Source organism: Acanthochromis polyacanthus, chromosome 9 (genome assembly GCF_021347895.1).
Source record: "Acanthochromis polyacanthus isolate Apoly-LR-REF ecotype Palm Island chromosome 9, KAUST_Apoly_ChrSc, whole genome shotgun sequence".
NCBI lineage: Eukaryota > Metazoa > Chordata > Actinopteri > Pomacentridae > Acanthochromis > Acanthochromis polyacanthus.
The window spans coordinates 31,842,956-31,869,007 of record NC_067121.1 but is presented as its reverse complement, the minus strand read 5'-3'; the positions used below and the strand labels follow the sequence as shown (position 1 = coordinate 31,869,007).

Sequence of the window (26,052 nt, the reverse complement as noted above, 5' to 3'; positions counted from 1 at the left end):
TTATACTGCATTGTTTCAAACAGGCAACCGTGCTCCGGGGATTGGCGAGTTGTCAGGCTGCATTGAAAACTCATTCATCTCCGTTGTTGCTGTAGTGAAAAACCTGACCAGCAGGTGGCGCAGCTCTTCCATTTCAGCACCACAACCTAAATCAAAACATAATGACACACATACAGAAAGCAACAATATACATAAACCTAGATCTCTAAAATGGGCATATCCGAGGGATTACATCTAATCCCTTTCAAGTGTGACAGACAATTATAGACATGACACCCACCGATTTGTGCTAATTCCACTGTGAGAGAGGACACAAATGAGATTCACCTGCACTCCAGCTGCACGGTGCCCACGATGGTCCGGTCAGTCATGAAAGCAGATTTATTTGAGTGGCCTTTGTTCCCCAAACCCCCCTCAGAGAGCAACATGGGGCCGAGCTTTAGTTTTGCTGCAAGGATTTAAGATTACGTTTGTGAGATAAGACAAAAAGGATTGAGCGCAGACATGAAGGGAAGATGCTGAATTTTTGTCAGAGAGAGCAAAGCCACCACATTCGATTTCTTCATGCCGAGCTGACTGACCGTCCTGCTGTGATGACCCTGAGCAAATAAACATCCTCAGATAGATGGATATAGGGATCACACACATATAGGCACCGTTTCTATTACTCAAGTGACTTGGATAAAGCACCGCAACACAATAATGAAGCGAGTACAGCAAATTAAGCACAATGCTTTGAACAGATGACCCACATGTGAAACAAAATGTAACCACATATAGAAGCAGCATGTGCATGTTCCACAGATGTGTAGGTGTAAACGGTGTAAACGAGCCATCCCCCACCCAAACAGGCCTTCATGCCACGATGAACAAAGGTGTTCATGTCAGCCTATTTGTGCAGCAGTGAACATCCGTGTCACCTCTTTTGTCTGCTGCAGGCACCAGCAGACTAATAAAAAATACTTATTACATAATATCCTAATGGGCTGTGGTACGACAAGGAGACTGAGTTTGAAGGCTTTTGCCCCGCTCCGGTTTAATAATGATAATGGACTGGATTTATCTACTACTGTTTTTCTGTCTGCTGATGAATCACTTTGCCGGTGGCTGAATGCAAAACACATCAGCGTGGGGGATACACGCAGAGGTTTTGCAGTATTTTACTTGGGCAGGTACAACCAGTAATCTATAGTGGGTAATACAAGCATGTGCTAATGGAAAACGGATACGTCTGTACATTTTTCCATCACTGAGAAGGAAAAACAGTAAGAAAACGCCATACATCTTTGCTTTTTCTTGCTTCTTTCTGCATCTTCTCAGTCAGATTGTCTAAAGATTATTATGTTTTCAATGCTGAATTCAGTAGTTGCAGGCGCTTCTAAAAGTATTTTTTTCCCCTCACTTTACTGTGATATATTTAGCCTGACAGGATCTGCCAAGAAGACTGGGATAACCTGCCAAAATCCAGGTTTGCAAAGCTTATAGAGACTAGAGGCCCCAAGAAGAATCAAAGCTCCAGCTGCTGCCAACAAAGTACTGTATTCAGGGTCGTAACGCTTTTGTAAATAAGAGATTTCCGGCAAATGTTTCTCACAACATATTCTAACTTGGCAACTGTGAGCCAACACCAAAAACTGGAGAAAAGTCAAGAACTTTGAGTACTTCCTGAAGCAAACTAAAAGTCAATAATTTGACTTACTACATGTAGTTGGTTGCAACTCGCGGCACACAGGCAGCTTTGGAGTTCGTAGTCATCTCTTTCAGATCATTCACGCACTCTCTCAGCTTCTGATCTTGACTAACTCCATGGTTATGGCTGAATAGTCTTTTCTGTGAGTGAAATGACCTCAAGTAGCCAAGTGGCAGCCATGACAAAAATCTATAAATGGCAAGCAAAAGGTGCTTCATTGTTTCCTTTCCCATCTCCTTGAGATGCATTGGACCATTGTGTAGCGAACAAAAGGAGACAGTGATATTCCACAATTCCTTCAGGCAACCTTCAAAGAGACACATCATCAATGGCAGACCAACGTCAACAATATTTACTGTCGGTTGATGTTTTTCCTTATGCAAGCGCGGTCGAATGCTCTCAGCAATGTCTTTCTCTGTCGCATCTTTCCTTGACCTGATGTTTGCCATCACCAGCCAAAAAAGTGGACAAGACGTCGTTTTTCATTTTTTTTGTCTTTGACCACAACCCAAAGGAAGTATCAGGGTCTTTGCTGCTAAACACCTATAAATATCTACTGGCTAGTTCCCTGCTTTGCCTGCCATTTGTTTCTCAGCGGGGTGCACGCATTCAGATTATCAAAGTGTCTTCTCTGATAACATCTGCCTGCAGCATCTGGAAAAGGCCAAGTGAGACTGAGTCAAATAATGAATTTGAGCCAGAAGGGCCAAATGAGCCAAAGCAGGCTTTAAAGTTTCATAGAGCTGAGGGGACTTACAAGGTCAGTGAATCATTCTCTGTGGTATCATTATGAGCAAAACCTTTCACATTACACACAACCATTTGACCCGTTGTGTATATAATATCTGCTAGTGCAGCTTTAAAGTGACCCGTTCAAGAGAAATGGAAACAGTTCAGACAAACTGTCTTGCTTTAAAAAGCCTAAGAGCGTATTATGCTTTTGGATTTTTCCCTTTTCTTTAGTGCGCTATGTAGCTTTTTTTCTGCATGTAAAAGGTTTGCAAACTTACAAAGCTCAAAGTCTAGACCAAAGGATTATCCCTCACAGAAAACACTGCTCCTTACCTGCCTGAACACTTTAATATATGTGCATAACGCATGCCAAGCAGCTAGTTTGGCACACATTCAAACAAACAAAGAGCAGCTTCCTTACAGTGCACCATTATTTGCTTACTAGAGTGGCGTAACTCCTGTTGGTTCTGCTGTTGCCGTTGTTCTCTGCATTTACTCACAGGAGCTGAGTTATGGTGCTCAACCAACGTTACCATACAGGAGCTAAAACAGAGTGAAAGAGTGAGAAAAGACGGTGCAGTAATGCATAGCATGGGGAAAAATAACATTAAAGCATGTAAACACATTCTTATAGAACCCACAAATAAAATGACAAACTTGTACTAGGTTTACGATCACTCACACATACAAGGTTACTTCAAAAAGTTCTCAGCCTCACCTGGAAAAGTGGCATAACTCCTATTTTGCTGCATAACTGTATCCTATCAAGCCTTATGTCTCTGTCCACATAAACTCAAATGTTTGAAGAAATCAAAGAAAAAAGGGCCTTCAAGTTGGTTGCTGTTGCTCCGGGACAATGCATCTGTCCAAAGTGGCAGAAGCAGCCAAAAGTAGCTTTGAACTGTTGCCTCATGCACCTTTTCTGACCCAACCTGCACCATCCGAAGTCTATCTGTTCCCCAAACTGTGTGGATGCAATTTTCAGAGCGATGAAAAGGCCATACATGCTGTTGATGAGCATCTCTGACCTCTTTTCATAAAGGGATAATCAAACTTGAACATCGTCTCACTATGTTGACAAATAATGCAAGAAAAATCTTTCTCTTGCATCGTTTTCTGGTGACGCCACAATTTTTTTGAAATACCCTCCGCATTCTGCCAAAGGAAATGAAACGGCACAGACTGAGGAAGTTTTCAGTCAGATTTTATATATCAATATATAGAGATATTCAAAAGTAATCCATTACAGAAAATCAAAAAGTGGAACCAGTTTGGTCTTAATACAGTCCATCATTGCATGTACAGTGCTGATCCCCGTCTGTTTCATGAAAAAACAACAAAAAACACTAGAGCAAAATGAGAAAACGTAAACAAAAAGGCACAAATAAACAAAAATCAATCATCTTATTAAACACCAAGGTCGGGAAACAAAGATGTGGGAGATTTTTTTGGAGGGGAAGGATCTCCATGTATGATGTGGGATACCAAAGAAAGAGAGTTAGCACACAAAAAGGATGCTAAATGATGCACAGCAAGAAACAACACAAACCACTTTGGTGGATAATTCCGATTTGTTACAATCAGGGAATGCAGTGCTCTCCTTTATACAAATAAATTAATATACCTGTCAACACTTTATCTAAAATCTTATGTACAGCTCGTCTTTTACATAATTATATAATACATTATCAAAACTTTATGAAAACATATGTACAAACCAATGAATCAAAAAGCACCCTCAAAGCTTTTCCAGTGTCAGACACTCTCTTACACACACACACACACAAACACACACACATATGTACTCGCGCTTCCGCTCAACTTCATACACTGTTTTCTTCCATGCAATACACAATACAGAAGGCATTCTAAGAGGGTTGTGCAACAAAGAGCATACAAAACAGTTCAAATATGGCTGTGGGATGAACATTAGCACACATGCATATTAATGAACACACACTCACACACACCTAGACTTGTAATAATGGGGTAATAGAGGAAACGATGGGGCCAAACCAGCATGAAACGTGTGAACTGACGGGACAAGTTGGTCTCAACCTCCTCTGACCACATGACGGATCGTTCTCATCACGCACCCTCCCTCCCACGTGGCACCAACCCAAACTGTCTGCTCGCATATCGGGCCTCTCAGGAGGAGGACGGCAGGAATCCAGTGTGTGCGTGCGACGTGTGTTTACTCGTGTGTCTCATGCCTGTGACAATGAATGGCTGCATTGTCACTCGGTGAGCAATTATGCATGCCGTTTGTGTTTTTCGGAGGGCAAGTAGTGCATGTTGTCGCCATCCTCGGGAGAACAGTGGGGATTTTGCCATCACTGCACCCCCCCCCCCCCCCCCCCTTGTGTATTTATGTGCGCATTTGTCACAGTCAAAAGCAGGTGATCAAATTAAATTATTAACACTCTAGAGTTTTGTCAACCTCAAACGGCGGCACTGCAGCTGCATAAAAGCTGCAGTCTATTGCTTTTCATTTAACTTCCAAACAAGCCACAGTAATGAACCCGCATCTCTTTGACCTCACATCCTCTCTAACGAAACACTGTATGACTACATTTTTCCTTCCACCCTGCTGCACTTTCCTCAAACTCCAGGGTGTTGACGGTCGAACAAAAAAAAAAAAAAAACACAACCTCTTGCATCAACTCCACCCTGAAAGCCTCCGAATCAGAGAGAACGCTCAATATGTAATAAAAAATAAAGATATCCATCCACAATTATGTTGACTCCATAAGACAACTCCAGTAATGACATTTGTGATTGATTCTAACATGAATCTGTACAGATTGTCCCATCAACGCACGGGGCTGTCCCACTTTCAGAGCGCCTCCTTCCTCAACAGCGTCCCCAGAGCTCCGCTGGCCCACCAGGAATAACATAAAACCCTAAATTAACACATCAAGGACAAAACACAGTCTCTCACTAGCCCCATCACAAAATATAAGACACACAGCACACACCTCACTCCGTTATCAATGCAAAAGACTCATAAGAGGAACCGGTCTAACTCCATCTTCCAGCTTAGGTGAAGGTCAGGAGCACATTAGCACACGTTAATAATTCTGTAAGTAATTCTCAGCATTTGCCAGAGATAAAAGATAGATCCATCTCCAGCACAGGAAAAGGTATGAAACGGTTTATTTTTTAAAGAATTTGTCGTGTTAATGCTGCTGTTTTTAAGATGGAAACTGGCACAGGACATGGCTGTGAATGGCTGCATGTAACACTCGATGATATGTTGTTCGTCCCTTCAGAAAACTCGCTCCAAAGTCACCTCTGACCTCACTGTGTGCGCGTGTGCCTGAGCGGCCGTCTTCTCCAGAGGAAGTCGCCTTTGCTGGGTCACTTTGCGGTCGAGAGCATTGGCTGCTCCGTGTACCAGTGAGTCCCCGGGTCCGGCATGCTGCCCCCCAGAGGCAGGGCGATGAACTGCGGGCAGTTGCCCCCTCCTGCCCCGACGACTCCCATGCCGACGCCCTGGGGGTAGGGGTGGTGGTGCGCGTGGTGGCTCATGGCGTCGGTCCGGCCGATGTGGATCTCGTCCTCCTCGCCCTCGCCGGTGGTCTTGCGGTAGACGGGGTTGTCGAAGTTCATGCTCTTGGTGGAGTTGCGCCGCCAGTTGCGCCACACCAGGTACGCTCCGGCGCAGACCAGGCCGAACACCACTGTGGCAACGATAGGAACTGCATGCGTTTAACACACAGCGGCGGGGACATGGGGAAGGGGGGGGGGGGAGCGTTAACGAGGCAGAACGAGTCCATGGCATGAGATGACAGGCACAGAGAGGAGCACAACAGGCATGCAGGGTAACAGAGAGGGCAGGTTGTGTGTGGGCGGCTCGCTGGCTGGGGTCAAAGTGAGGTCATACGCCAACCAACCCAGACTGTAAATCAGCTGCGTGAAGCACCATTAGTGCCCAGGTTAGTTTTAAACTGTGCTTATCAGAACTAGCCCATCACTGCACAGTCTCTCGGCAACTCATCTCAGCAAATCTGTCCTTGAATAATCATTGTAATTTAATATTGTTTCATCGAATTACATCAAAAAGCCTCTACTGGCATCTTTTCCCCGTGCACTGCATGTTCACCTGATTAAGAATATAATGAAAACAGGCCATCTGAACTAATTGGATGACTCACGGTGGCAGGGATCATTTCCTTCAATATTATCATTTGGTGCTTGTTTTTTCTGCAGCCGTTCTATTTTTTCAGAACCAGTGGTTCAAAGCAGGACAGCAGCTGGTTTACTTAAGAGAAAATATTCTTTACTTTACTCAGCCACTCTTCAAAAAGGGGATTTGTACTCAATAGTGTACTGCATGGATTAAACATTGGGTTTAACTGCTCTAATAAGCGCTCTGCAGAATGTTGGACTTACTAGCAAACTACACCCAGGAGCATCTGAGGAACACTTGGAATACCAAACAGTGCGTCATTACCAAATTACATTCAGGGTTAGATTTCAAAACAGATCTGCTTGATGTTGACATCTACAAGTATTTCCCAGCAGATGAAGCACGCATGCTCTTGGAGTTTGGATTCAAAAAGAGCAGCTCTGTCCTTCTGGTTGTTGAATTTGGGGAATTTTACGCTCTGGCAACCCCTGTAACTGAGATAATGTTGCATTGGCTAAACACACAAGTCTTCATCTTAAAAGCTTTTTCTTGTGTTACAATAAAAACGTGAACAAACATAGTAAGCCGTGCAGTCAAATTCAGGTCCGATTATACATTTTTCATGATCATTCTTAAAATAGCAGTTACACTGTAAAAAGAACAATGCTGTGTTTACATACTTCATCAACTACACTGTAAAAAAATCCGTGATTTCACTGAAATTTGATGTTTTATGTTGCAAGTTTTTTCTGTATTTTTTTAATCATACATACAAAATTACAAAAAAGCAGAATTTACATGTCTAATGTAAATCATCATTGAAATGCCGAATAACCATGAAATTTAAATTTCTTAAAAAATGTATTTGTAAATTTATCTTGATTTCACAGCTATTTCCTTTTTATTTGATAAATGAAGCTATTACAGTTAAGTCTAACAATGGAAATACTGCTCTAAAATTAAACATAACTGCTGATAATTATTAAAAACAATTATTGGTTCTGTATTTTTACACAAACTGTTAAGATTTTCGCAACAAAAAAGTTGTATAAATGTGTTTTAATCTGTGTACAATATCTGCAATCATAATATCTAAAATAGAGTTTTTACTACTGTGTATATTATTTATCATAATGGCAATCTATCTGACTATAAAGGGAATTACATATATAGAGATATTTTATTGTTTTTACACATGTAAATGTTCATTGTTAAATACCAAAAAGCCCAAAAATAAACCTAATGAACTCTTGAAATGAACTCATGAAATGAACTCATGAAAAACTAGACAATTCCCGCTCGCGGAAATCGTGGGAGGGGCTCGGGATGGGTGCATGTCCGGAGCTGGGCAGGAGAGGGGTATTTTTTGGTCCGTCACAGGCTTTTATTTTGAAATGGTGCTGTGCTTTTATTTTGAAAGGCAGAGACAAGAAGATCTCACCTGGTCAACATATTAATTGGAGTTACTCTAAAGGCTGTGTGAAGCTGAGAGGTTTAACTGGCATTTCCAGTCTTTCACAGGCTTTTATTTTGAAATTTTGCTGTGCTTTTATTTTGAAAGGCAAAGACGGGAAGATCTCACCTGGTCAAAATTTGGATTGGAGTTACTCTAAAGGCTGTGTGAAGCTGAGAGTTTTAACTGGCATTTTTTGGTCTGTTGCAGGCTTTTATTTTGAAATTGTGCTGTGCTTTTATTTTAAAAGGCAAAGACAGGAAGATCTCACCTGGTCAATATTTGGATTGGAATTACTCAAAAGGCTGAGTGAAGCTGAGAGGTTTCACTGGCGTTTCCATTCCGTCGCAGGCTTTTATTTAGAAATTTTGTCCTGCTTTTATTTTGAACGGCAGAGACAAGAACATCTGACCTGGTCAAAATTTGGATTGGAGTGACTCTAAAGCAGGGGTGTCAAACTCTGTTCCTGGAGGTTCACTATCCTCTATGTTTTAGATGTTTCCCTCTTCCAACACACCTGATTCAAATAATCAGCTCATCATCAAGCACAGCAGAAGCCTGATAACGAGCCCGATCATTTGAATCAGGTGTGTTGGAACTGAGTTTGACACCCCTGCTCTAAAGGCTGTGTGAAGCTGGGAGGTTGAACTGATTTTCAGGCTGAAATGCAGCTCCTGTGGAGGTATTGGCTGTGAAGGTGGGTGTGGCACTCCAATGAGTCTGTGTGTGTGCGTGGGAGCATGCCTGCGCGTGTGTAAGGGCGGTTGCTATGGGCCCCCATAGCAACGGTGCCTGCCACAGACAGCAGAAAAGTGCTTCTCAGCAGCAGCGCGCAACGTCTCGTTCTGGCGCTAATTGTGGGCTAACCGTGAATGCTAGCTGAAAACCGAAATGACCGTGAGCGAGAGGAAGGCTGTGGCTTTCCATAAATGTAATTATTTTTCAAATATTGTGAGAAATGACCGAGTTACAGCGATTTAAAAAACACTGTCCCTCCATGAGGCAGATGATTCAGTTTACATTGGTTCTTATGGAGAGAACGGTGTGACTTTGGTCTAAACTGCTGCCAACCATTTCACTTCAGAAAGAGCTAGGTCTTCAAACTTGGATTCATTTGAATCCCAGGAAATTTGTCTACAATCTGACCGAATTTCATTCCCCTAACTTTTATCGTTTGGTCGTGAGGGCGATGCGATCGTGAAATTTTCAGGCGAATTTTTCACCTCTCCTCCACTCTACCAACTGACATGCCGCACTCTAACCAGAGCAGATTTTGAGAATTTTCACTTTTTTGAGGACTCACTGATCAAAAACTGTAAATCTCAGCCTGACATAAACTCCATTCCTGCGGAGACAAGAAAAATCACTGCGTTTTGATGGTTAAATGAAGTTTCTAGGTGAATGTATGGCGAAGCAGTGGCGTTTGGAAAACAGTGGATTTTTCAAGGCCATTTTTTTTCAGTCCCCATTCATTTCCTATGGGACTTTTTTCGCAGTTTTTTGCGAATAATTCTGCGATAAAATGACGAATGTCTTAGAAAAGTCATAGCACACTATTCCCGATGAAGCCGCACGTTTTGATGTATAATTTGCTTTGGTTTTCTCAAAGGCCTAGGACGAGAAGCGAATCGAAAAATGGCGGAAACGTGAAGAATAATAAACGCCAACAGGAGAACAATAGTGGCTCGGGCTGCATGCTGCAGCCCCGAGCCCCTAACTAAGGCTAGAAAATGTACTTTAATTCTACATTTTACTATATTTATAGGAGAAGGGTAGATTCTTTTTTTTTACTGTATATTATAATTTGGCACCTCAAGTACCAGAATATTGCATTTTCTTACATTTTTTCCAGTGTAGTTGAGGCGCTCACTTTCTGTCTCTGGCATTCAGGTTTAACCTCATTATTTTGAGACAACATCTTGTGTGTCTAAAATACATGAACACACTGAATGATTATTATGTTTCAGCCAAATTCATGGAGCCAATGTCCGAAAATTGATACGCTGACTAAAAATTAGATGCTGATTTTGTTTACTTTTGTCTAAAATCAAGGATCTTTTTTTCTGAAATTAAACAGACTCTGCCACCACAGTGACTGCTCTAAGTACTGTGCATGGAAAGATTGGCGTCTTTTTTTTTAAATTTACATTAACCAATCAATCCTGATGCACTCCAGTAGGCTAAAAAGCTCTGCTGACAAGGAGTTCTTGCTGTAGCAGAACCCAACACAACAACACGATGTGAAGTGAATAATGCAGCGTGGCAGCAATGTCAGACGCACAGAAAATGATTCCTGAGAAACCTCAGCGAAGGTGGACCTGTGGGGAAGGCTTCTCTCATCCTGTCACGGCAGGGTCAGTGGGAATGGACAACAAACGGAGGCTATAGGCAGCAGATAGACAGCGGTGATACGCCACCCTGCAGCCCTTCATTGTGGACAGACAAATAGAGACAAGGAAGCTGCAGGAAGCTTACCGATGGGGATGACCACTCCCAAAACGGCCACTGTCAGGTTCTCGCCCAGAAGGAAATGCTCGCCTCCAGCTGCACAGAGACAAGAAACGAGTGAGAAAAGAGGAGCAAGAAAGTGTGCATAGGGGAAAAAATGTGAGAAAGAGAATTAGAGATAAGCAGGGAAGTCAGGAAGGGTGAGTCGGTGGAGGAGAGGGGAGATAAAACAGAGACGGCGTGATCATGCGTGCACGGCCGTGAGCATTTTGCAAAGACAGATGGAACGGAAGAAGATGAAATTGAAAGTGGGAGGGAAAAATGATGTGTTACTTGGTATTTGCCACACTGTGACCTTCACAGCACCCCTGACCTTCTGCACTCCATCTATCCAGGCTCCATTAGGCTCCAGTGTCACTTCTTAGCTCATTTGCATACAACATACTCACCAACACACTTGTTTGTGTACACCTCTATCGCACACATCCAACACACTCCTGCCCACACGCAGCACAATTTATGGAGGGAATGACGACATTTTCAAGGTGACGAGGTACAATCCATCACTCCTACTAAAGCCGGTTGACTGTGGTTGTTGGGGCTTGTAGATACCTCACTTTAATGTCATCATTACGGTGAGGGTGAGGCTGATAGCTACATTATGAGTGCGAGGAGAACCATAGGATGTGGTACTTGGCAGGAGATGAGGCCTCTCAGGTGAAAGCGGCGCTTCATCATGAGCACTGCGGATCTCCAAGTAAAACCCAATTGTGACACTCTGCACTTTATACAGAGGACCAATGACGTGTAAATCACACAGGGCTGAAGCTATTGAAATGATAAATCTTGAAACACTGTTCCTCAAAGCTCTAAATGGCATTTACTTATAGCATTTTCTCAATTCAGAATCCACTTACAGTGCTGAGAGACGCTGCTGTCCCCTGCAGGCGTGGTGGAGATGACCATGGCTGTAGCGGTGGAGTGGGAGCCCAGAGCCTTTGACTCCTGAGAGGATACAGTCTTGAGTGTGCTGAGGGGTGTGAGGGGCTCGGGGGATCCAGAGGGAGCTGTGGCCAAGTGGGGGACAGCATCCGCCTGTGATACTCCCACTGAGGGGACAGGAAAGTCCTCAGCGTCAATCGCTCTGGAGCCTGGTGTGAATCCAGGAGGTGAGGATGTTGCTGCCATGTCGTTTCTCGGAGCTGCTATGAGGAAAGTTAGACCAAATCAGACTTTTAGCTAAAGGAACTGGATTATTGTAGATGTGTTAAAGCCTGTGAAAGTGTGGTTTCAAATACCATGTATGTAAACTATAGTATACTTTAGGGAGGATCCAAAGATTGGGATCGAGCCTGACCACAGAAGTCGGTAACGGATTAGAAATGAGATCATTTTATACCTAACTTCTGTTATTCCATGGAAAAAGGCAAAAAAGTGGGTATGAAATGTTCAACTTAAATTTAGAAATGCTGACTTTATTTATCCAGTTATTCAAGACTAATTTAACACTCTTCTTCTGACTGAGGTCATGGAAGTCTTTATCATTGTGCTCCTTTACTAGTTAAACAGTGAGGCTCCTATCGTAGGAACCACCAGGTATTACAGCTAATCTACAACACTTATCTCAGAAAACGGCATTGGTTGTTTGTAGATGCTAAATAAGAAATGTCTCGGATTAAATCAGGGGTACAACCCCATATATACATGAATATACTATATATATATATGTATGGAGATGCCTATTATATATGAAAACATATTTTTATTTGTTGGCTTTTACAGTTTAAATTCAATTTTAATTGGTTGTAAACTCCTAATGAGCACCCTTGTTATATATCATACAAAGACTTTGATAACGTTTGTTCAAATAGTTACATTTTTTCTGCTTTTTAATCATTCATTATATTTGACAGTTGTTGTGCATCACTTTGGTCACATTTTATTATGTTTAACTCTGCTACATAAATCAAATCGTTTGACTATGTAATATCTACAACCCTAAATATTCCTGAATAAATATACAAAGTTTGAAGTTAAAAAATATCATAAAATAAAACCAATAATAGCATTTATTAGTAGCTAAAGCATAAAAAATAATATTCTGCAGGATTGTGTTGGTGTTTTAATTCCTAGCTGACTTAAAGAGGGCAGGCTCTCTATAGTCGCCATCATTTTGTGATTTAAATGCAGCGCAAACAAACTAATTTGTCATGTGTACCTAATTAGAAGCTAAAAGAAAAATGTTTTCTGGGCCTTTAAGTATATGAGCTCATACTGCAATTGCACAGTTATTGTCCAAAATGTGTTCTGTTGTTCCATTCATAATAAAACAGAATAGAATCACTTTATTCATCCCCAAAGGGAAATTCAATTGTCAGGGTTCTTATCCATTTAATTTTGAATTGAATACCCTGACTGCTGATGGCAAGAAAGATTTCCTAAATCTTTCAGGAAAAAAAAAACATTAAAAAAAAATCAATGAGTTAACAAATATCTTCATTCAATACTAAGCGTTTTCCATTTGTTCTTTTGTAAATAAGCTGAAAATAATCAGGAAAAGACACAACCAGGACTTTTTAAAGCCCCTATTCTCTTCGCGTTTCTCTCCCAAAACCACTTGGAGGAAACAGGACTAAAGGGAGGAGAGTTCAGTCGTCGTGTCCGTTAGCAGGTTTCACGCTTAAAACGGCGCTCGATTCATGAATTTTATTCTTTCCCTCTTCGGTTCGTTTCTCCTATTTTTTGTTTATCTGTTGCTGTTAGTCCGTTTTTGATATAAACTCAGTGCCAATTTTGTTTTCCCTTTAATGCAAGCAGGAAAGAGTTTATAAAGCTTATTAATTTTTTTTACATTTTTAAATTTTTTATATCGTTATCTGATTCAAAACCCTCTTGTGTTTAATTATGCACAAATGATCCTATTCAAACAGTGTGATACATCCTAAGCCACACAGAGCTGCACATCTGTACCACAGATGTTGGGTCACATTGCGATACAGTAGTGCATGTTACTGTATCCACCCTTTGCATGTGTTGCTTAGCAACTATCTTTTTTAATTACAGTTCCATTTACCACATTGCTCGGAAAGAGTGCACTTAATAATTCATTATTGATTATCACCCACTCCAAATAAAATATTTATTTGTTCATTCATTGCATACATTCTTTCGCCTCTGCAGCAAAACACACTAACTTCAGAATAAAAGGAGTTTCAGGCTGCACAGTTTGCACCCCAGTGTATTTAAATAAAATCCGAAATACCAACAACAACAAATGTTTTACATGCATTATTTTAATCTGCGTTTCCTGATTAAACTTGAATAATATGCTAGTTTTTACTGAACTGGTAATAATACACTTTTAGAAGACAAATAAACATTACCAAGTCATACATTTTTAAGCATGATTTTCCAATAAAATAACCCTGAATCTAGTTGATTTCATTAACACAATTGCAATATTCTTTGCTTGATTTTTTTTAATGAGCATTCTCTCTCTTGTTTTTTCCACTGTTGTTTTTACTGTCAACTGTCCTGCAGGCAGCAGCCCTGCTTATGTGAGGCAGAATCTGATTATCTACCCACTAAGCACTGAGCCCGACAAATCCCTCGAGCAGTTATTGATCATTAAATACTCTCAATTACAGCTCATTATCGGCCTCACCTGGCACGCAGCCCCTCATATCGGGCCCCAGGTCCTGTCCGTCAGGGCAGGCGCAGGTGTATTTAGGCGAGTGTTCGGTGATCTGTGGAGCCTTAAGACACAAGTACTCACATCCTCCATTGGCCACGCTGCCCAGATTACAGCTGTCAGGGCCTGGAGAGAAATAAATAGCCTCTGAGAATTACACAGTTATGGTTATATAAACAAGATTATTATTAATTCAATGTAAGCAGATCGCACAGAGACACAGAAGCAGTTGCCGTTCTTTATGGTTCCCCGCTGTGAGCACTGCTGAATTCCCTTTAAACAAAGCTCATTACTTTGTGTAAGCAAACTCTACAAGAATACTAAGAATAAAATCTGGCAACATGCAGAAACTTGCTGTAAATATTAAGCAGTTTCTGTGCTGCTCTGCTAGGTACAACTTCGCCGAGTTCATCCCAGAGTCGTGTTTCCCAGCAAAGCAGGAGAGAGACGAGAATGGATGAAGATCAAATTGGAAAGACAGCGAGGAAATACAAGGAAAGATAAAATATAAATAAGCATGGAATATGCATTGGATGGCAGGAATAAAAACAGACGGAGATAGATATAGAATCTGACGAACAAGAAAGGAAACACACATTTATGATTAACTGGCTTGTCCCGTCGCAGAGAGCCTGGTAGGAGGCAGGTCTTTGACAGATGTGTGAATGTACTGCTGCTCCCAGAGCTTTGATGACTCCCGCACAGTCACAAGTCTCAGCATCATTTATTCATGTTGACACGGACACGCTGAAGGATCTTGGTCACAGAGGTGCAGCTCAGTTCACACAGTCTCAGCGATGGGAGGAAGCTGGTGTTATGACTCACTGACGTACACATGCAGATTTAAACTAATTCTGTAAGCACACCTTGCGGCTGTCGGAGCTGGTGGAAGACCACGATGTCATGGGGGTCGTTGAGGTTCTCAGCCAGAGCATGGATGTCCTGACCGGTCAGCCTGTTGGCCATGAAGACTGCCGCCCTGTCTCTGTCTGTCCAGTAAATGCGATCCTGAGACCAAGAAGGAAAACATCAGAATGTAAATCAAAAGTAGAGCAAGTTCATCAGGGTCAAGGAGGGCTTGAACCCAACAGCAGCTCTGATGGTCTAACGGACACAATCTTATCCAATCTAATATTGACAGCAATATTTAACAACATGGACACAGTTTGAAACCGCAAACTTACGATGCTTGTCAAACTTTGAATGCAACTTTTAAAAAAAAAAATCATTTTATTCGACTTCAGTAATGATAATACGGCTAGAATGAGTTCAGCTGGTTCATTTTGGTTCTTGCTGAAATCTCAATGTTAAATTAGGTACAGACTTTCTGGTGCCATTAAGTAAATATTTCATATTGTTTGTCTGGTTTATGCATACAGATACAGCCAACTCCCCACCTTCCCTCTCTCTAACGTGGGGTTTTCACTCTTTCACTGAGATATCTTGGCATAAAGTTGATAGACTGGCATAAAGCTTTCATTCTTTGACATTTATCATTCCCACTTTGGTTATCCGCTGACTTTTTCTCTTGTATCAACTTGACATTTGTGGTTTTAACCACAAGCTGCATGTAAAAGCCGGATATCACCTTCATCACATCACTCATTGGTTTGAAGATCATTGTTTTGAAGCCGTTGCCATCTTGGTCCTTCGGAACTAGACAGAACAAGTGAGGGATGGATCTGAATGAGAACTTGAAGACACTACACTGCATATACAGCGGCGACTTGTTGATCACATTAAAAAAATACTCTGATTCATCATCTATTTTTCTCTACTTTGGACAATAATTTACAAAATGAACATCATGCTGCATTGAAGAAGATTTGACACCAGTGATTAAGACCATAGATTCATGAGGAAAATGTTCACGGAGCTAATGATTTAAGTGAGAAGTAGGGTCATTCTCTCATGAGCTTTTTTCCTAATCAGACTTATCTTGCAACCAGAGGAGTCACGCAATATTGGTCGTTTGAAAAATGGCCCTTAAACACTGCCTTCACTTAATTTGAACTTCGCTCTGGCCCTTTTTTAACCAAGCTGGTTCCAGTTCTAGTTCGGAGCCAGTGCTTGACTTAGCACCAGTTTTTTGTGTTTCCACCAACTAAGCACGGACTCCAGGCTCCAAAAACTGGTGCTTTTCAGGCACCAACTCATGCTGGGCTGGAGTTAAGAACCGAGTATGTCACGGGCTGGAGGTGGGGTTACGTGACCAACGATCAACAACAGAATCGACATTTTTAAACAACTTAGCGATTAGTAGTAGTAGTCGTGTTAGTGTTAGTGTTTTGAAAACCAGCAAAGATGGACACCAGATCCAAGCAGCAGTGCTCTGAGGAGGAGACCCAGTGCTTCCTGGCACTGCGATCTTCAAGTGAAATTCAGTTGAAGTTAGAGGGAGCCTCTCAGAGCCGGTGTTCAAAAAGGTCCAGTGGGAGATGGCTGCAGCTAACCTGGCAATAGCCAGATTAATAATTGTGTAGTACTTGATAGTACTCCACAATATCAATCTGGGACCGCTCCATGTAAATCCGTTCGGAGGAAAGAGGCACGGATTGGACAATGCAACAGTATGTCCCGCCTCTGACAGGTTTGTTTTTAGCCAATCGCGGGATCTTCACAACGAGCAGAGCCAATTGGTAGATTAAACTCTTACCAAAACCCGTAGGTAAAAAAGCACAAACATCTTTACCATCCAGAAATGCGCAAAGCGCCTCTCGTTGTTCTTCCTTCAAAGAAGCGATAGGAGATTCAGCTAAAACTGACTTAATAGCAGCATCTACACGATCGTTGTCCTCCGTTGCCGTGTTTGTTTTGATCTACTGGCGCTTGGTGTCGTCTTCACACCCGGATATCCCGCCCCACACACGAATACTGCTGCGTGATTGGCCCGTGCCAACTTGGCTCTGTACGAACAGTGAATGCGGGAGCGGAGCAAGATGGTTTCTTGAGAGATTTGTGAACTCACAAATATCGCGAGAAATCAACTTGCTGGCAAGGTTAGGCTGCAGCTGGATACGAGCAGAGCATCTACTAACTCCTCACCAAGCTTAAAAAGTTCAAAAATGACTATGGACCAGAAAAGGGAGCTGGGACACAGCAGTGTTGGCCAAAAAAAAAAAAAAAAAGAGTCCTCATTCTGACCTGCTGCATTCCATGATTCCAGCTGAGGCCCTGAACGCCAAAGCTGTGCTGGAGTTGATGTTAGACAAACTGCAGGTTTAAAGCTCTTCAACATGGTGAGCATAGTTAACAATAAAACTCCTCTTCATCAGCTCAAAGCATCATTGTGCGTGTAAACAATGGACTGAAATTCATTTTATTTTAGTTTTAAAAAGAGACAGTGCAGAAAATGTGTTCAGCTGTGGGTGACAGAAAACGGGTGAATGAAACAGATGAGCCACAGAATTACAACACGTGTTTAGATGACTGAATGGAAACAATGAGACAGAAAGATGAAGAGAGCAGAGAAAGACGAGCCAAGCTGACGGAGGGTTGAATGTTGTCGATACTTGGCTTACGGGACTCGAATCTAATTTATTTCAGGGAATGAATAAAAAAGATAACTGGGGCAAGAAGAGAAACATGAACTTAGAAATATCTGTTGACACACACAGTCGAAGTCATTATCTTTTGCTGATGAGAGGGCGAGTTAATTTGGCTTTTAATGCATTTATTATGACAGGATGAATGCATCAAGTAAATGCATATGAGCTTAATTGTGAATAAGAGGCTTTTGTTCAGTTGCAGCAGCAGTGCAACAGTAAACAGCAGGAATGTAGCAAATAATTACGCTTCTTTCCAGAAAACAAATCATTTAATTTTTGGATTTCTAAAGGTTTCAAGGGTCTGGCATCATCTCAGTTCATTGCAGAATTAGGCCTTATGTGATTAAAACAAGTTATTTGAGTCAAAATAAAGCAGCTCAGAGGAAATAGTAATGTTTGGCATTTATTAATTGATTTTTTGTTTCCTTACTCAGTCAATAGTTTAAAAAAAGGGCAAATTTAGACAGGAATAGACATTTTTTGCGGTTGCCTTAGAAACTACCGTCTAATCTCCAGTGAGCGCCAGGACAGTAAGTCTCGCCTCACGCGTGTGCATGTGTGTCTGTGTTTGTGTTGAGTCAGTCACCGAGTCAGAAAGAGATGGTAATGTGATGTACGAGACAGCAAGAACCACTCAATAACACTGGTGCTGGTGGATGTCCAACATGCTGAACAAGAAGGTCACCTTGTAGTCACAACAGGACAGAGATCAGAGGAGTCCCGGATCGATTACGTATTACACCAGAGGGCATTTATCCTCATTTCTCTGACTTACACTACAGCGCTGGCTCACAGTGGACTAACAGCACAGAGAGCAAGAAAAAATCTTCAAGGTTGTGCTTTGGGCAAGTATTGGAATTTTCATTTTTAAAGGTTCAAACGTTGATGAGGGATTGTGAAATATTGTGAAAATGTGTATTTACAGTTGCAAACAAAAGTTACATACACTCGTAAAGATCATGTGTGTCATGGCAGTCTTTGGCTTCCAATTACTCCAATGACTCCTAATTTTGATCGAATTTAATGGGATTATACACTGGAAATGTGACTAAATCTGCTGGGTCAAAAATATAAACAGCAAATGTTCCTTGGCCATTTTCACTTCAATTACCGTATTCGCTTTTCGTTACCGTTCATAAGTTTCTGGTTGCATCTTTGATCACTCCTCTTGACAGAAATACTTCTTTTTCTCTAACCTTTATTTAACCAGATAAAAGAGCCACTGAGATCGAGACCTCTTGCACAAGGCTGACCTGGTTAAGAGAGGCAGCAGCAAGCATGATAGAAAACTAAAACAGATAGCAATAACAACAAATATTAAAGCATTAAATACAAGCAATTTCATCCACAAAGTACAAGAGTTACTTGAGAATACAGGCACTGTTTGAAGGATTTCCGTTGTCAATTTCCTGAGATAGAGTGGAAGGCTTCCAATGAAACAAATTCTGACAATTTCAGTTCAGATTGGAGGGCAGTCCAAGCAGAGGGGGCAGAGTAACTGAAAGCTTTTTCCCCGTTTCAGTTCGAACACAAGGAACAGAGATATAAAATGCCATTTGATCACTGGGCACAACGGCTTCCAGTTGTCCAAAGAAAAGTGCATAAATAAGTAGGACCCAAGCCAAGAAGAGCCTTACAAACCAGAGTCATCCAGTGTGTGTATCGCTTTACATTCAAGGAAGGCATGCCAGCTTTAGCGTACATTTCGCAGTGGCGGGTGAGGCAGCTACAGCCAGTGATAAACCTCAGAGCACAGTGGTAGACCAGAGTCAAGGAGGGAGCTGGTTGAAGCACACATAGACACAACATCACCATAATCAAGTCAAAAAAGTAGCTGACATCAGAAGCTTCCAAACTCTGAGGGAGAAACATAACTTGTGTCTATAGCAGAAACCGAGCTTCACCCTTAATACAGAGATCAGATTCAATTACTCCAGTTGAAGTACATTTTTAGGCTTTCTGACACAGATTTGTTTCTTCAACACAGTCCCCAGGTTCTCAATGGGGTTTAAGTCAGGACTTTGGGGAGTCTAAGACCCGAATTCTATCCTGGTTTAGTCGTTTCCTTAACACTTGGATGTGTGTTTGGGATCACTGTCTTGTTGGAACACCCAACTGTGTGGCACAAATTTCTGGCACAAGGTTTTATGTTCTTCTGAAGAATGTGAAGGTAATCCCTCTTCTTGAGTATTCCAATGTTCCCATGGCACCAAAAATGCCCCAGAGCATAATACTGCCACCACCATGCTTGACTGCAGGTTTGATGTTCTTGGGATTAAAGGTGTCATCTTCTCTCCTCCAAACAAAAGGATTAAACTTCAGTCGTTTCAAGAGTAAGGATGTCCTTTTAGCATGGCAGCCTCTCAGCTCATGTCAATGTAAAACATGCTTGACTGTGGACACTAACACCTGTGTTCCAGAAGCTTCTAATTTATTGCAGACCTGTATGACTACTACGTACTACTGAGTACATTTATTAGATAATGACTGAGTAACATGTGTTGTCAGTATAATTACTTTTACACAGCAGTATTGCTATTTTTACTGAAGTAAAGGATCCAGGTCTGCTCTTTTGATCATTTGATTAAATGACAGATGTAGAGCTACAACATTTTTGCTCTTTTTGAATGTGTTTGAATTCACTGTTGGTGTCCTGGCTCAAACGACAACTTGAAACAATATGCATTTCAAATCTGAATGGGTATTTTTTAAAAATCCATGCTTGTAAATCTGGCCTGAACTCTCTCTCTCTGGTCCCACTGAGAACATTTTCCCTACAGAGGTGTCCCACTGAGGAATAGACCACTGGGGTGATTTTGAACTGGCTGGCTCCTGAGCTGCAGTGACAACTGGGATACCAGAGTTTGCAAGCAGAAGCAGGCTCTCACACAGGGACAAACATAATCATTTTCGAAACCACACGGCAGCAGATTTGCAGGACAGCTTGGCACCAAACCAAATTTAGGCTCTCTGAAGGGCCTGACATAACACAGAAACACTTGGAAGCTGGCTGATGACCAAAAGCAGGAGCGTATGCGTTTCTTTCGACTGTTCTCCAGTCCTTACAGCCGTTTCTGTTTAGTATGCTCAGCCAGTCGATCCCTCAAGGGAAAACAAACAGAGCATACATAAGGACATCCACCAACTGAGCGTGCAATAAATTGAATTCAACAGTCATTACACTCAAACTCCCAGTCACTCTGCTGGACCCTGCGAGGCTAATGAGAGAGATGTAGATATGATGAGATGTGGGAGGCTGGATGAAACCATAGACAGCTGCTCCAAATCCCTGAAATCGATTGCTGGATGTTACAATATGTGGGAATGAGATAAATCTATGGAGCCACAGAACACAAACCTCAAAAACAGCCAGAGCGTAGGGGTGTCCCAGCCTCTCTGCAGACGATATGTGCGTTCGGCGGTGAGCTCCGTTCAAATCCACGCTGGCGATGTGGTGCAGCTTCGAATCCACCCAGTACAGGCGCCTGTTGGCTACGTCTGAGGAGCGCACACAGACAGGACTCAGCCGAGCCGAGCTGAAATTGATTGTCTTCACGGTAAGCACTCGCGCACTCTGACCAGCAAATCCCTTTAGTTGATATTGATTACTTTATAAAATGTCAGATTCTCACCATTACACCGCTGCAAGTTTTACTGTGTCGATCTTTAACTTCTGAAAGACTTCAAAGCAACCGTGATAATTTTGTCAGTCTCTTTCTTGCCACTACCGTTAAACATTTCCCACACTATTTCTATTACTTTTGACCTTTACCTACAAAGTGCGGATTGAGTGCATTAGGTCCTTTTCAGCACTGTCATTTAGACACATTTATCCCAAAAAAATGCCATGTAAAAGTCTACTAGAAGGCACTGTGTACGGTAATATATAATATCAATATAAATTCATCAGCCACAGGTACATCTGTGAAATCTGATGCTGCCACTTTATATTGACGTTTTACTGTACTGCTTTACATTTTACAAACTCATGAATCATGAAATGGACAAAACACTAGAAAGACTTTCAAATGTAACAAAGCCCAATACGTCACCACACATCATCACCTCAGTAATAAATGGCTTTGAGCTGCTGCACTGCATTCCCTCAGATCCCAGAAAAGCCTAATGAAGTTGCCGGTGAGCGCATATATAATTTCATGGCAAGAACCGAATAAAAGCAGCTGTTTTCCTCACCTAGAGTGATGCCGTTGGGCCATTCAATGTTATCAGCCACCAGCACCTGTCGGTCCACTCCATTCATACCGGCCTTTTCTATCTTGGCTCGTGTGCCCCAGTCTGACCAGTACATGAAGCTGGAACAAAGAAGGCGTTGTATTATTATGGAGTTGGAGCTTCAACAAGAAACATAAAAACAATACCATCATCGGTGCACAAGTGTTGTACTCAGTTCATTTAAATTTTATTTATACTGGGGTCATTTCAGGCACTCGCATGGTAATGTCAAGACAATATCAGAGAAGCCCAACATTTCCTTTTGATTAAGCATTTGGCAAAAGTGGGGAGGAAAAAAATGTCCTTTTAACGGAAGAAACCTCAAGCAGAGTCAATTTCATGGAGGGTGGTCATCTGGTTGGGGTGACAGGGAAGAAAAGGAAACACTAGGCACACTGTACTGCACTGTAAAAAGTGTATTTGAGCTGTAAATTAAGACGATGAAAATGCTGTTTTAAAAACATCTCTTTTGTCTTTCTTAAGTAATGGCAGTTTACCCTGTGGATTCTACCAATTTGAAACAGGATTTTGACGATTTAAAGTGCAAAAATGAGGTTTACTACCCCTTTAACGCTGTGCCTGTGAAGTCTACCCTAAATTTCTCTGCTGCAACTCAACACAAACTGTTCATTTGAGAGGAATCAAATTACTCAAGTACATTTATCTTAAACCTGTAGCAGTAATATCACTTCTGAACTGAATTTGGATAAATCTATTTCAATTGTGCATTAATAATGAAAGCAGTTCCTTTAAGTGGGTCCAAAAATTCTCTTTTTTTCAGTGTGCGCTGGTACTAGTCTGGTAACATTGTGGAGCTGACTAATTCCTGGTATGTTGCACTAAAATCACTGCGTCCAGTACTTTGATTAGACATACGTGGGATGCTTTACCAACATATTGCCACAATCAGCATTCTTCAGTATCCCTCATAACCAGAATTTTTGCAGTAGACAAATGCACATGAAAAGAGAAGGGAAAAAAAAAACAATACTGCTAGAAACTCTCCAATCAACATACCTATTGTTGTACAGTCATACTTAAGAGTGCAAGAATATGACAAGGAGATGTCAGAAACAGGTTTTTCCAGAACACTTTACACTATAGCTAAAGCAATATCGTCTGTGATTTGATGTCTGGGGGAAAAAAAACTTGCTGTAAAATTTGTGGGACTGCTGCTTTGAAGGGCACAGAGAAAAGGAGCAATTCTTGAAAGAACGAATACTGTAGGAAATTTCAGCAAGAGATCTGTGTCAAGTGCATACGGGAGCTGTCCGTTCAGCACCACAAAACCACAACACAAGTCACAAGAGCAGCAGTAATAGCCTCATCTGTCACACAAATGTTCCCAGCACCTCGCGGTTATGGCCCAGTCACCTTCCGCATGGATTGTTATGTTTTCCGGGATCGGTGCGTTGTTACCGAGACCGGAGCAGCTACAGTTTCTGACATGGTGGCTCACGTATCTACCTTAGATCATATTACATACAGTGTGTTGTAAGAATGATCAAAGATTGTCCAGACTGAGCTTTTTAATTGAATCACTGACCTCTCTGACATATTTATTGCACTATGTGATGTGATTACAGCTTTAAAATACATCTATTAGGTCCTTCCCCCTTGTGTTCAAAGATGAACAGATCATTACATCACGATTAGTAGTTGTACATTAGATTTAACTGTCTCTCTGTGATCATTTACATCATCAGTAAATCCCAAGTTGGACCCCGTAGCGGTGATTTGTGGCAGGCTTAAACCACCAAGTTCAAAAAGCTGTTATGGGTACAAGTTCAGCATAGTTTGGATGGTTATTGAGCAATAACAGTCAGCAGTCAAAGCAGCAAAACACACAACAATCTAGTCATTTCTATGTAAATGTTTATTACTGACATCAAGCGACTTTTCCCGCAAAGACAGAGCTGCTATTTGGCGTCACAGTAAGCATTCCGGGTGTGCTTTATGTTCCTGCGGTGCTGCTATGATTGGGTCTGTAATATGCAGAAAATCTGTGTGCATACGAGTCAGTTTAGGCTATCAGTCGGTTCATTTTAGTTTATTTCTGGCGCGTGTTTGTTCTCATCCGGGTTTGGATCACCAGAATACAAAAGCTACACAATCACACGCTGGCACGATTTCAGACAGCTCCTCAGATTAGGAACGATCATCTAGGACAGAATTTCCAAAAAAACTATTGAGTCAGGGTGCTAAATGGGTCACAAGCTCGTTACGCTGGATTCCAACAGACAACAAAATGACTTCTCTTACTGTACGTTCATTTATATGATGTGGTCCCAGAAGAGGATTATTAATATTCAATTTCTGGATTTCAGCCTGAAATCACTTAACAAATCTTTATCTGAGATCATCTTCAAGGAAAAAAAAGGATCAGTGCAGAAATATACTGAAGGATATAAACTGAGTTTGACACCGTTTTATGCTGACATGCTGTGAAATATGTGAAATCACAGCATGTGGATCCATAACTAGCATGTTCTGTAAAATTAGAAGTGCAAGTCAGTGGTTTCTCTGTCAGAAGAGATAACCAATTACTGATGATTATTACTGATTCTAACATTCAGATCTTTAATGTTGGGGATTACATAACAGGAGGTTATCAATTGGATTTTGTGCCAGCAAAAACAAACACACATCTTCTTACCCGTGGTGGGGGTCCAGCGCGATGGCTCGGGGTTCGCTCAGGTCAGTGTTGATGAGGACGCGTCTCTTGGTGCCGTCCACCGAGGCCACGGAGATGGATTTGTCTCCGGAGTCGGTCCAGTACAGGTTGTGTTGGAGCCAGTCCAGAGCGAGGCCCACGGGGGTCTGCAGGGATGAATCCACCAGCGGCACCTGCTGGGAGGGATCGCTGGCCTCGTGGATGAAGGCGCTGCCGAGGGAAGATATGGGAGGCGGTATTTTGAGGGGATGAGAATATATAAAGAATCACCTCCAGCAAAACCAGCCGGTATTGTAAAATTGATGGGAAGTGGAGGGATGTTGACTGCCTGGTGGACCCTATTTTGTGATAATGAGTCTGTATGCACCATCCTTCACATTACATGGCACCATATCAAGAGATTTATCATTTTGAAATATTGATTTTCAGCGATTGCTTTGGGAGCCAAAGAATTTTACAGATTGCTTTGAAAAAGTAGATTAGCACAGACTGGACACCTACTATAGAAAAGTAACTGCTACCACATCAGCCAGTGGAAAACTAGCAAGAACAATAAATGAATAAATGATAATATAATTAAAGAGCTTGAGTGTTTGTCTAAAGAAAGCACTTTAATTAGATAAACCGTGTGAGTGGAAATAGGTGAATAAATGAGCACATGCAGGACAATCAGCAAGACAAGCTGATCTCCTCCACTTTACGTCTGATGAATTCTGATGAGTGGAATTCTCCGCCGTGCTGTGGAGCCACTGCAGAGCACAGAATGGGGTTTGGTGTGATAGGGATAGCCTTGGGCAGGTTCATCCGGGGGTTAGTGTCCTTCTTCTGTGGACCACTTATCAGAATAGACAAGGCCCTCGCTCAGGGTTCGCCCCGCTCACTAATGACTTGACCCCAGCAGAGGTGTGAGGCGAGGGCAAGGCAGCGGTGCTCCCGAACAGGAATTTCAATTTCAGGTTCCCCAGAGATTTTTTTTTTCCCTCTTAACATTCATTTTCTAAAGAGAACACGGTGCTCCAATTAGAATAGACTCTGGGGAGGAAAACGTCATCGGGATAACAATAGGAAGGGTGGAATTAATCTAAAATAATAGAAGCCCCGAACCATCGGCTGAGTTGATTAAATGTTAAAAGCATCAAAAGAAAGAAACAAGATTTGTCAAATCAAATGACTGGAAAAGCTCGTGAAGGCAGTGATGTGCACAAAATTAGAACTTTGAAGAACACAGGTGGCTGGTAAGTAGCTCCTGCATGTTCCAGTGGTGCAGCTTTGGAAACATGTCCGTTATGTTTGTGCATCTTTAGATATATACACACATAAACACACTTCAAATGTATATCCGTAGTGATGCACAAAGCAAGGACTGTGAAGAAATGACGCTTATTCATACTGAAAACTGCAACGTGCACATAGACGACTAAAACATTTGTACTAAAGTTGTCCAGGTTTAT

The 26,052-nt window shown here is 41.8% G+C and overlaps 1 protein-coding gene across 3 annotated transcripts in view; it reads right to left on the bottom strand.

The window, feature by feature from the left end:
• Window positions 1-3,609: 3,609 nt before the first annotated feature.
• Window positions 3,610-26,052, bottom strand: part of LOC110950754 (low-density lipoprotein receptor-related protein 8-like) — a 103,322-nt gene continuing 80,879 nt past the window's right edge. The window contains exons 11-18 of one of the 3 annotated variants that reach the window (XM_022193514.2): window positions 24,584-24,811; window positions 21,889-22,007; window positions 21,053-21,192; window positions 15,013-15,154; window positions 14,120-14,272; window positions 11,373-11,657; window positions 10,483-10,551; window positions 3,610-6,123 (exon numbers count right to left, since the gene is read on the bottom strand). In XM_022193514.2, coding sequence (XP_022049206.1) covers window positions 5,783-6,123; window positions 10,483-10,551; window positions 11,373-11,657; window positions 14,120-14,272; window positions 15,013-15,154; window positions 21,053-21,192; window positions 21,889-22,007; window positions 24,584-24,811 — 1,477 coding nt within the window. In that variant the 3' untranslated portion in view covers window positions 3,610-5,782. Of the gene's footprint in view, window positions 6,124-10,482; window positions 10,552-11,372; window positions 11,661-14,119; window positions 14,273-15,012; window positions 15,155-21,052; window positions 21,193-21,888; window positions 22,008-24,583; window positions 24,812-26,052 lie in introns of all 3 variants that reach the window. The other 2 variants (XM_022193513.2, XM_022193515.2) reach the window with 2 other exon arrangements.